This window comes from Coloeus monedula, assembly GCF_965178545.1.
Source record: "Coloeus monedula genome assembly, chromosome: 4".
Taxonomy (NCBI): Eukaryota; Metazoa; Chordata; class Aves; order Passeriformes; family Corvidae; genus Coloeus; species Coloeus monedula.
In genome coordinates, this window is record NC_138784.1 from 15,168,908 (window position 1) to 15,181,571 (window position 12,664).

Sequence of the window (12,664 nt, forward strand, 5' to 3'; positions counted from 1 at the left end):
GAGGGGATCCTGTCCCTCTGCCCAGCCCTGGGAGGCACAGCTGCAGTGCTGTGTCCAGTCCTGGGCTCCTCAGGACAGGGACAGGGAGCTCCTGGATAGGGGCCAGCAGAGGCTGCAGAGATGATTTAGGGCCTGGAGCATCCCTGACAGGGAAAGGCTGAGGGAGCTGGGGCTGTCCAGCCTGGAGAGGAGCCCCAGCTGAGAGGGGCCCTCAGCCCTGTGTGTCCCTGTGTGCAGGGAGGGCTCCGAGCAGGGCCCAGGCTCTGCTCCGGGGGGCCCAGCCATGGCACCAGAGGAACGGGCAGGGACTGATCCCAGGCAGTTCCACTGACATAAGGAAAAACTTCTTCCACTGTGGAGTCCCTCTCACTGGGGATATTCCAGAACACTCTGGACACAATCCTGTGCCCTGTGCTCTGGGATGGCCCTGCTGGAGCACAGAGATGGCACCAGCTTGACTCACTGTGGTTCCTTCAGCCTGACCCATCCTTCTTTTCTCTGCTAGGCTGTTGGATGAAAGGGTAGCAGCTCCTTCTCTGTTGTCTGGGTTTTAAAGGCAGCACAGTTGTCTGTGCATTCTGTGCCAAGCCTTAACTCCTCGGTGTGTGCTGGGGCTGCTTGTGCATGTTCACAGCCTGGTTTACAAGGCCTGATCCCAGTTGCTCAGGCAACTGAATTTTGGGAAGCAGCAATGGAGAAGGGTTTTCCATAATGGAGCAGTGGGTACAGACACCGAGTTCTGCCTAAGCACATCTTTTCTGCCTTGCCTTAACTGACTCCAGAGTCTGAAAGGGTTTTGTCTCCAGAGAACATAAATATTACTGGAAGTCACCAGGACTTTTGTTCCCAAGCATTAAAGGTATGTTTGTACTGAGGTTCATTGCTTGTTTATGAGCTGCTTCTTGGCAATCCAGCCAAATTGTCTTGTGAAGCACTGCTTTTAATTCTGGTAAAATTTGGCCCTACAATGAGTTGATTAATATTCCCACATCTAAGCTCCAGAAGATATTTTTTTTTCATGGGAAGACCTTTTTTTACTTAAGGGTCTTATCAAAGCAAGTCTTCTTCATCTCTTAAAGTCTTAGAGATTGTAGTGTATCGTGCATCAAAATGCAGTGGTCTATGCTACAGCTCCCACTAAACCCCAAATTGGTGTATTTTATGCTGCAAATTAGTATGCTTTTTCTAAGGAGAGAAATGTACAGCATCCAGAAGAATGCTACAAAGATCAGGGAAATGTCAGGAACAGCTGGGAACCTGGCATTTGTTAGTGCCTTTGTGTTAAAGGCTGACTTTGGATGGGTACCGTCTCTCCATTTGTCTGCATTTTCGTGAGAGAGCTAATTCTAACCAGTTCCAATCTACCTTTTATTGTTGAGATTTTTGTTAGGATTGAGACTGGTATGCATTTACTTTTCTTGTAAAGAAGTTGGGCAGTTCTACCATGGGCTGCCGGGTGCAATTTGATGTATCTCCTTTGACTTCTGTTTATCTATCTTTATGAATTCCCAGCATTCTGCAATTCTAACTTTGCCTTCTTGCTGCCAACCCAGGAGATTTTTTTCCTGATAAACACTGTAAATTAATTTGTTTTGTAAAAAAATTTATTTTATTTTACCTTCCAGGAATGAACTTAATTGAATTATACATTTTATATGAGTGGTGCAGTTTAAACAAGTAGAATAGACAATCTGAAAAAAACATTGAAAAGAAAAGAGAAAAGAAAAATCATCAGTTTAAAAATGGCAGCTTATATAAAGCCAGCAGTCAGACCACTGGGGAGGCTGGGGGAGAAGGGGAGACACGGATGCCGGCACATTATTATTATTCTGCCGTTGCACACGGGTCTGAATCAGCTCTGGAAATGCATACATTGTTTCTTACAGAATGTCTCTGGCTCCTAACAACAGGATTGCAACGTGATGTCTCTGCTAAAAATGCGATGACTCACAAATGAGTCAACAGTGAAGGTGTTACAGGAGGCTAACTGCTGTGCTGTCTGCCAGGGCTCCTAGCAGGCAGGAGCAAGGCTGGCCATTAATTTACTCCATTTTCTTCTCATAAAGAATTTTGAAAATAATCTAACCCATGGAGTTCTGCTCACGTTACTGCTCTGTGAAAATGCTGGTTTTGTAAGAGCCTCCTAAACTGGGTTAACATATTGAGATACCACGTTGCTCTGGATTTAACAGGCATTTTCAGAACTCTGGCTGCTATTAAATTTAATTTCTGCTGAAATCTGTAGTGTAGCTTAATGTATTCATTCAGGAGCAGGGCATTATCCTTGTCTGTCTCTATGCCACAAGAGGTGTCTTCACCAATTGGAATTGTAGATTGGGTTTCTAAAAGAAAAGGTGTTTTAGGTCTGTCATGTTTTTGTATCACCTTTAAGCAGTTGAAATGAAGGCCCTTCCGTAAACAAAACTCCATGTAAATCTCTTGAATTTTAGGTATGATGCCCAATTGAGTTAAATAAGGAAGGTTTGGATAGGTAGCAATTAGTAGCAAATTCTATTAAGAGCTGTGAAAAGGGTTATCTGCTGGGCTGCAAGTCTCAAGACAAATCTGATTGTACCTGATTATTTTGTCACTGATTCCAGCATGGGATTTGTCTCTCCTTACATTTGCCCTCCAAATGGCAAGCAGTATGTCTGCATTATTTTTTCTCTTTAAGCTTCCTTTTGAATCATGATGCACTGTAAATCAGTGGTGATAGCCCAGGAGTTACAGACTTTGCTGTGGGCCTGGATCAATATTTCCACTCCTCACCAAAATGGTGGGTTTTCTCACTACCTTGGACTCTTTTTTTTTGAATGCTCAGCCTTTGCTTCCCTAGATGGGTCCCACCTGGAGAAGTGTCCTGCCTGTATTCTGGGGGTTTGCTCAGTTGCCTTTCCTGGGTGTGATTACTGAGCTTTACTGCTGCAGAATAATGCTGGGGGCTCGAAGTCCTCCATGCCAGTGCACACTGAGGTTTTCTTAGGCTGAAAGAGCTGACTGCTCTTTGTACCACTGATACTTACACTGGGTTGTTTGGAAGGTGTGGGTCCAACTCCTGCCGGGCAGAAGCGGAGCTGAATGTATCTTCTTCATCCTTGTGAGTGATTTAAACAGCGCACAAGAGTGAACTGATTGCACCTTCCTCACTTTGGATATGTGTCTGATGTGACTTGTGACAGCTTGTTGCTAGTTTGTTGTAGTTTGGGACAATCAAAGCTATGTATATTTTCCTTCTATGAATGTACTATTTGATAATACTGGTTTACCCACTGTTCTCTATACTCCTGGCATGTAATTCACCTGGGTTTTTTTGTTTTTTATAAAGCCTTTGGAGTGATTTCCTTGGCTGTCACTGACCACATCGCCAGCATCTCTGAAACTGTTCTGTTGGCTTCCTCTTCACACTGCTTTGAGTTGAATTTTCTTCTCTCTGCATTTGCGTTCCTTTGCAGTTCTTTTCTTCTTTTCTCTTAATTGAATCCAGTTTTGCTGGCTGCATCTGCTCATATGCCAGTTTCTACCTGAGCAAATGTCATCTTGTTTTCATCTGCTTAGGAATGCAGTGCTTCTCCTGAGCTATTGTCTAATTAATTTAAACTAGTACTTTCACTTCTTTCCACATCCTCACATGGACTCATCTGCTGATTCAATAATGGCTGGGTTAACTGTGGATTCTGATGGCTGCTTACTAAATTTAATTTATCATGAGAAGCCTTCTGTGTGCAAGTGTCTGTGTGCATTCTCTCACTCCCCCATACAGAAGCATGTGCACGTGCACTGGGACATAAACTGAGCCATAAATTCAAATCCATGTTTGTTCCTGTGTAATGGCAGCATTGCTGTCTCTCGTGTACCCCTTGTATGCAACTTGTTTCCAGAGCTGTCAGGTTAGGGGTCGCTTCTCCTTACGTGTTCTTTTTTTCCATGAGTAGTGCTTAACTCCCATAACCCAGGTTGAGTTGTGAGATTCAGATTCTAAAATAATGCTGTAAGGAGAGTTCTGAGGTTTGTGGGGGAGTTCAGCCTGGAACTGCTGTACAGCTCTCGTGCAGGTCTGATTTTGCTCAGCTAAGCTTGGCATTTCACTTAGCAGTGTTGCAGGCACTGTCTTGCCCTCTGTTGAAGTGGAATTTCTTTTTAGGCTAAAAACCAGATCTTGCTCCTATGTGTGCCTGCCAGCTGCTCAGCCTGGTTGGTGGAATTTCAGGCTGGCAAGCCAATTCCATTGCTCAGCTGGAGCTATACGGCTGTTGGGGACACCAGGGGGTGGGCAGGGTCTGCCCCAAACTGCTGGGTGAACTTCTCCACAGAGCTAATAGTTGGTGTGAACTACTACAGCACAGGAGACCTGCCTTTGACTCTGCCTCCTGCCAGCTCACCCAGTTTATACACTGCTCATGGTGTTTTGTGGTGGAGAATATCCCTTTGCCCAGTCTGGGTCAGGTGTCCTGTTCATGTTCCCTCCCAGTATGGTTTCATATTTTGGTCTGTATTTTACCCAGAGCCCCAGGATAAAAAGAAAACCATAGAATTATGAAGTGTCCTGTCTTTTTGTACACCAGTAATTTCAGTTTGGAAATTGTAGTGAAGTGGGTAGTTTCTGGGAAACCCTAACTAGATTTGAATGTAAGTTGTGGAAAATATCAAAAAGTTTGGATGCTGTTCAAAACTATCCTGTGCTACTTACCTCTTTATAGATCTCTTGAATTTTAAACTGATTATCCAGTTTTCTCTTTTGTTATGAAGTGTAGGAAGTAGTTTTTCATTTAATATTAGACTCTGACTCACACCTGCTAAGCTCTTAGAAGGATTCTTTTATTGTTTCTGTGCCTTTTCAGTTTGTGTCTCATCACGAATATGTAAAACAAAATATGTATGGAAATCACAAAAGCAATTTTCTATTTTCTCAATCCTTGCATACAGGTTAAATTTTTTGTGCATTTTTCTTTAGCATTTTTTGGTCATGAGATACAATAGGATGTGGGGACTGTCAGATGAGTTTACTCTTGTGCAAGTCGCAGGAGATGGTTGCTCTTGTCTTAGCAAGCCTTCCTCTCAAATACTAGTGGCAGTACCATAATGATTAGAGGAGCCTAAGAAAAATTTCTTTGTGTATTTTTTTCCTGCTCTCTCTATCCTTGATAGAAGTCATGGGATGGAAAGCTGACATTTTTAAAGCTTGATAATGAAAAAAGGAATGTTTTGGAAGGATTCAAAAAGTACCTTGAAATGAGTTGATGACTCGTTCTTTCTTCCCTAATTTCACTCATCCTTGATTTTGTTGTTTAATCTCAATTGGCAATATGGATAATCAAAGCTTTGCCCTTGATTATCCCTTACAGTTTGGTTTTAATCAAGCTACTAATGCAAACCAAGTACAGCCTGGCCTTTTCCATTGTACAGCTCTTCCTTCGTGGTGTATTGTAAATCATTATAATAGCATTTCAGGCTTCCAGGGTTGGATTTTTTTCTCTTTTGGTTTTCCTCATTCCTGTTCTCCTCTCCCTCTGTGATGTATTTTGTGTACGGGAAGGGCCCTGGGCTGCCAGTCTCTTAATTGGTTATCAGTCTTTTGCAAGATGTGTAACTTGACACCCCAGAGAGCAGCTTTTACTTACACCAGTTGGTTGCTGCGTGGGTACGGGCACAGACTCCGAATGACTCCTTCAAGCCAAGAAATGTTCTCAGGAAAGGTGGCATTTGGAGTCTGTAGGCAAAAGTATGTAGGTGACTAAAGAAACGAGGATGGTGCTGCGGGGTCTCAAAACTCCCGTGGACTCTCAGCAAGTGATGGGAGGAAGATCCCACCTTAAGCTCATGTGCCTTGTTTGAGTAACTTTGTCCCTCAGAGGGGACAACTCCTGCCCTTGCAGTGGGTAAAATCACACCTGGCTTGGACCCAGCCTTGGGTGCGTTATCAGCCTGTGCTGAGATTTGTAATACAATCCAGCTGGGGCCTTGCCTGTCCCCCTTTCCATGACAAGCTGGTCCTGATGGAGCAGATATTCTGGCTCTTGCCGTTTAGAGAGTGTCCACAGGACAAGAGGAAATGGCCTCAAGCTGCTCCAGCGGAGGTTCAGGTTGGACATTAGGAATAATTTCTTCTTGGAAAGGTCTGACAGGCATTGGAAGGGTCTGCCCGGGGAGGTGCTGGAGTCCCCATCCCTGGAGGTGTTCAGGAAACAACTGGACGTGGCTCAGGTTGACAAGGGGGTGATCGGTCAAAGGCTGGACTCGATGATCTTGGAGGCCTTTTCCAACCTAAATGGTTATGTGATTCTCTGGAAGTGTGCTGCTGTAATTCTACCATCTGAGAGGAAAAAGCCATCAAACTTACATAAGACAACAGTGGATTTAGGCAAATTACTTACTTTTTAAATCCCTTCCTTGTCTTAAAAAAAAGTTGAATTTTCATTAATTCTCTTCTTTGAACTGTGGCCCTTTCCAGACCAGCATCTGCTGGGAGTGAGGGGGTCTGCAACTACTGCAGCTTTTTTGAAGTTGTAGGTGTCAAATAAAGCATATCCAGTGCTGCAGTGCCTCTGTAGCTCATGGCCTGCTGTTGTTCTAATGACTGCCTGAGACCCCATGGGGCAAAGTGCATCCTTTGTGTTACTGCAAAGCCAGTCACGGTAGATTCTTGCTAGAAGGTTTAAAAAAAAAAAAATTAAAAAAAATTCCAATTCAGATGTATTACTTGTCTGCAAGGTAATTGAAGAATTTCTAGTGGGCCCTGATGCAAGCAAATAACCCTTGTGCCTAATCAGCAGAGAGATGGCGACCTTCCTGCTTCAAAGAAGAAACGGCAGGCAGGGGAGAAGATTATGTATACTTTGGTCTCTGTGCCACATGGAAATGACATCGCATCTCTCTTTGAACTGGATGCCACCACTCTTCAGAGAGCTGATTGCCTGGTTCCAAGGTAAAATAAAAAAAAAAAAAGGAAAGAAAGAAAGGGCAAAAAATAGTGCTGCATTGACAGGGTTTCTTCCTGGCATTATGCTGGTAAGTAAAGCAGAAAAAATCAAACATGAGCAAGTATTATCCTTCTGTTAAAATCTGAGGAGTGTTCATGGATAAATAAGGGATGTATAAAACATGATACTGCTGCTTTGACTGGGTAAAATAATTATAAGGATAAAACAAGTGACACTTAGAGAGAGTCTGTGAAGAGAAAAATAATGGTCTAAATATTGCACAGATCTGTGTGAGGATAGAATTGAGCTCTGTGCACTGTTTGGAAAAAATGTACTTCTAATAGATTTAACTGAATTGTTCCCAACAAAATAATGTGTGTGATGAGCTGGGCTTCTGTTTCCCTGACAGATCATGATGCCACTGAGCACATTTGTTACTCAAATGTATTCAGGAAGTGGCTTCTGGGTTTTAATTGTCAATATTTGAAATTTCAGCTGTGTAGCATAGCTGAGATTGGCTAGATAAGTCACACAGTGTTGGTTGTAGCTGAATGGGCTTGCAGACACTTGGGGCTGGTTGTTGTGAGGGTGGATTTTAAAGCTGGGTACCCACAAATACTGATGTATGTGGCTTTGAAGTGTGTTTGCTATGCTAAGTTCTGCCAGATAATTTGCTTACTTGAATACTCAAAAGCCCATCAGTGTGAAAGGGAGAGCGTGAATGGAGACCACAGTGAATATATTTCAAAAGTAAAATTCAGAGTTAAAATTGTAATTGATTTCTCAGCTCTGCTTTTTGATAATACCACAGATTATCATATGGAAAGAATTTAGAAGGATCTCATATCTGCTCTTTGTTCACTTGATTTTCAGTTGAGAACTGGTACTGTAAATGCTTGCTCTGGAACAAGGGTTTGCAGATCATAATGATGAAGCTGTGAAACCATGGTCAGCTTTACTTTCTGGCTTTTGTGCTGTGACAGCTTAAAAGGGTTCGTTATTCTGCAGAAAAAAGAAAATGAAAGAATTGGATTTATTCATGGAATGTATTTCTATTCAGATGGGATTTTATAACATCTTTCTTGTAGCTTTTTTTTTCTTTAAAAAATATTTTACTCCTAGACTTACATAAATACTTAAACCCAGCATTCTGCATAATCCCAAGATGCTGGTTGTTCTTGTTGCAGCTCTGCTCTGGGTGAGAAAGAAGGAGTCTAGGGAAAAGGGTACCACAGTGTCTTTTAGGTCCACCTACCTCTTTTATTGGTGTGGCTCCTGCTCTCCAGCCTCACGCCACGGGCTGGTGTTGCAGGGCATCCCACCTTGCCCACATGGGCTCAGAACTGATCCATCTCACCTGCTCTTTGCTCTGTCCCCCTTTAGGAACTCCTATGTCCGACTGAGGCACTTGTGCACCAACACTTGGGTCACCAGCACCAGCATCCCAATAGACACTGAGGAAGAGAGGCCTGTGATGCTAAAGGTAAACTAAATCCCAAACTCATTCCTGAGGCTGTCTCACTTCTAACATATGAAATGGGCATAATAATTAGCATAAAGGTAAGAGGATTGCTCACCCACTTTAAACCAAAAACTATTGCAGATTGGGACGTGCCAAACCAAAGAGGACAAGGAAGCTTTTGCCATCGTGTCGGTTCCTCTGTCTGAGGTCAGAGACTTGGACTTTGCCAACGACGCCAACAAGGTTTTAGCATCAACTGTTAAAAAACTGGAGAATGGAACAATAACCCAGAATGAAAGGAGGTTAGTAGTTTTATTTTTTCCCCTGCTAAATTGTTGGTTGGTTAGTGATGATAACACTATAGTTAGTTATGATAATACAGTCATGGGTAGGTAATACCCACATGGACACACAGGCAGTTGGGAGAGGACACTTCAGTGCTGAAAGTGCCAGCCTGGGGTTAGATTCCACCTCTTTCAGAGCATCCTTGCTGCACCTCAGGCTGATCCATGTATGTCCTGTGTAAAAGTGGGGCAAACAGCACTTCCCCAGCTTGCTGGCCATGTAAATAAATGGGTAATTCTCTGGGCAGATATCTTAGTCTGGATTTCCTTTGATAATCCACTTCTGAGATGTAATGTGAGGGTGCATTGCATCTGATTCTCGTGTACAGGAAAGCAGCACGGCAGGGCTCTTGACTTGTGTGAAGTTCACCACACTGCAAATCTGCAAAAGCCTTGGAAGGAGGTCTCAGTGTGACTGAGAAGCTGCCCCAATAATCCCTTTGCTTTCTCATTTCTATTTTCCCCTGTTCTCTTTTTCTATTTTACATCATTGTGATGTTTGCCCCATGTATTAATCCCCATTTCATCTGCAGCACTATTAGAATGCCTGCTCCTCGCACCTGCCCCTGAATCAAGGGATTTTGTTGTACCTTTGTTGTACATTGTAGCCAGATATATTCCACTGCCAGTGATGTAGTTCCCTATTTGTCTTCAGCTGCCTGTGGTTAAACTGAATATAAGACAGCATCTCTGGCAGTGTGAATTTGTAACCTGTAATACATCATATACAGCTTTTTTCTGAAAATGGTAATTTTTGGTGATGAAACTGGATTTTTGCAATCAGTTTCCAGTAGCAATTAGGCCAGATGGTTTAATATCATAACAGGCAGATTTTTAATAGCCTGGGTGTTGGTACTCAGCCTTGAAAAGCTGTGGGGCCATTTCATGATTGAGTTGACCCAGAGAGGGACATGACAGTGTCCAGGTGGGACACTATGTCACTGTCAGTATTGTCAGGTCTTGATGTTGACAGATTGGTACAACAAACATGAAAAACATTTCAGAGCTGTTTCAGAACACTGCCATTATTTGTTTGTTTTTTTGATTTCCTTTGGAAAAAACCCCAAACTATCTTTTTCCTGTCTTATTACCTTCTAGCATAAAGAAGTAGGAATCCCAACAGTTAATTCCTCATTTCTCCATCCTGCAGCTGCCTTTTCTACTTTATTTCGTGGGGGTGACACACACCTTGCTGTTTTCCACCAGTGGGCTGAGGCTTTTAGAGCTAAAGCTCACTCAGAGGGTTTAGGTGAGCAGCCCAGCTCACTTGTGGATAATGGGAACCTTGTGTCTGGCTCCCACAGATGACTGAAAATCTCTTGGGGATCTTCCTGCCTCTTTCGAAGCTGGCAGATTTGTTAGTTATAGACTAGACATTGTCCAAATTGAAATGATGCTGAGATTTTCATGTAGAAGATTGCTGGTGCTGTTAAGGGATATTCTTTGAAATCTGTGGACATCTGTGTTTCTCACTGCATGCCTGGCACGGTGTTAGTAACAAGGAGACAATGATGAGTTTGTTTTCTTTTTTTTCCCATTTATATTCTGTCTTTTTGCATTTTCTGAAGGTGGGAGAGAAGGAATTACTACTGCCTCTGTCGTTTCTAGCACCTGCTTCTGACAAATCTTTTGTTTAGCAAAGAATGAAACAAATACAGTTTCTTGGGTCAGTATATATAGGAAAACAGTTATATATGAATATATATATGAAAAAGTATATATATGAAACAGTTTCATGGGTCAGTAGGGAAATTATCTAGTGGCAGAATGTTTTTATTCCTCTAGTGAGTCCATCATCTTGTTTCATGGACCCACGATAAAGCATAAAAATCCTTGCTAGGCTATGTAAGTTTCTTTTTACTGCTCCTGGGCCTTGAGGCCAGCTGGTATAGATTTTGGGTCTCTGAATACTGTGTATCAATCCAACAGCCTGTATTTTTCTCTTGTTTTCCCTCTGGTTGTTGTTTAATGCCTCAGTAAACAGCCCTGTGATTGATTTAAGCTTCTGCTGAACCAAGGCTTGGAATCCTTAAGTACATGTCAAACTTAACTTTGCAGTGATGGAAGTTCCATTGTGCCAGGTAAAGCTTGGCATAAATGTGATTTTTGTTCTTAATGAATCCTAGCAAGTGTTGAGTGACTGTTTATAATAATGGTTTGTCTATTCATTCTAGGTTTGTGACCAAGCTACTGGAAGATCTCATTTTCTTTGTTGCTGATGTGCCCAATAACGGGCAAGAAGTTTTGGATGTGATCATTACCAAGCCAAACCGGGAACGGCAGAAATTAATGAGGGAGCAAAACATATTGGCTCAGGTATGTCCTACTGTGTTAATAACTTAACTGTATTTGCAAACAGATTGTAGGAGAGAGTGATGTGAGAAAAAGTTATTTTTGGGCAACTTGGCTTATTCCAGGTTGGGTTTGTGTGTGGGTTGGATTGGGTAGAAATGACACTACTTGGTCAAAGTTCATCTCTTGGCCCTTAAATCAGAGTGAAGCACAAGGGGCTGTAGAGGGCTCTTAATTTCATGTGATTCTGATAAGATTTAAGACCATGTTTGAGACAAACATGGAACACGGTCCCAATCCTGCAAGTGTTCCCCACACAGTGCCCTTATGGAACTCTGACTTTGTTTGTGTGAGGGCAAACTAATGTACTTTTTGAGAAGACAACTGAAAGAAATTTTAAAAAAGGGGAAAAGGATGAAACTGGACAGCAGCCAGTGTTGTCCTCCTTTTTCATCACTAAATTATCCAAAGTTAAGGTATGTAACTAAACCTGAAGTTGGGGATAGCAGTAAAGAGAACGCAATGTCAGTTGAGTTGGTGGGAAATGAAAAGCTAACCCCAAATGCATAAAGCTGTGATGTCTCAGATTGTGCCCCCACTTATGTTTAGTCAAGGCTGTTGTGCTGATCCTGTCAGAGGACATTTTCATTGACTGCTGTAAGTTCAGCAGAAACCTGGATCTGATTTTCACTCTCAGTGATTTTGATTTTGAACAGATATTCGGCATCCTCAAAGCTCCTTTTAAGGACAAAGGTGAAGGATCGATGCTGAGACTTGAAGACCTGGGTGACCAGAGATATGCTCCTTACAAATACATGTTAAGATTATGTTACAGAGTTCTCAGACACTCCCAACAGGACTATAGGAAGAACCAGGTCAGTGGTATTGAGGATAATTTTCCTCCTGATTTCTATAATTATATATCCTGGGTTTGGCATGACTCTCTGCACTTACAAGTGGGATTCTGTGGTAATGGGGAAAGGCCTTTTTTTGTGTGTGTAGCTCAGTAGTGTGTGAATTGAAAGTTCAACAATGAATATCACAAGTTCACTTTGTACTTTTGCAGGCTCAGACTGAGATTGGGGTTCACTGCTTCATTCACGAGTTTTCTGTTATTAAAAATATGTTCTTGAAGCCTGGATTGTAAAGTGGGAAATCTGCAAAGCTGTCTGTTTCTCTTGCTTAAATATTTGTAGAGGGATGGCAGTGAGTCAGAGCAGAGGTTGTTATATCAGGTAGCCTGATTTCCCACTGCTGGAGACTCCCTGTGAGCAAGAGGTATTTCAGAACAGGGACTAAAGGGACTGGAGATAAAAGCCTGAACTGCTGTGTGGCTTCTTTGTTTTCTTCCCAGTGTTTTACAGAAATATTTCTGTCCTGAAGGGAGAGAAAAGGAGGGAAGACTCAGGGAAAAAGCTTCTTAAACATGATAAAAACGTTTCAGTTTTTCATTTTTTTTAAAAAAGAGGTTGCTATTTCTTGAATTTTGTATATATTTCCATGGATTCATTCCTTTGGTTTATGAAAGAATGAGAGGAGTTAGTCATCCCTAATATGGAATCTGTTTCTCAGGGTACATATTTTAGGTATTCAGAAGTTCTTTTGTTCAAGCCAGTTGAGGGAGGAAAGTTTTGTGCATTATTTTGATT

The 12,664-nt window shown here is 42.2% G+C and overlaps 1 protein-coding gene across 2 annotated transcripts in view; it reads left to right on the forward strand.

Moving 5' to 3' along the window:
* The window catches only part of ITPR2 (inositol 1,4,5-trisphosphate receptor type 2), a gene marked incomplete at its 3' end in the record, with an annotated part of 242,672 nt that overhangs the window by 59,567 nt on the left and 170,441 nt on the right, over window positions 1-12,664 (forward strand). For both annotated transcript variants that reach the window (XM_082280065.1, XM_082280066.1), the window contains 5 exons: window positions 6,768-6,922; window positions 8,301-8,400; window positions 8,521-8,681; window positions 10,898-11,039; window positions 11,732-11,890. In XM_082280065.1, coding sequence (XP_082136191.1) covers window positions 6,768-6,922; window positions 8,301-8,400; window positions 8,521-8,681; window positions 10,898-11,039; window positions 11,732-11,890 — 717 coding nt within the window. The remainder of the gene's footprint in view (window positions 1-6,767; window positions 6,923-8,300; window positions 8,401-8,520; window positions 8,682-10,897; window positions 11,040-11,731; window positions 11,891-12,664) is intronic.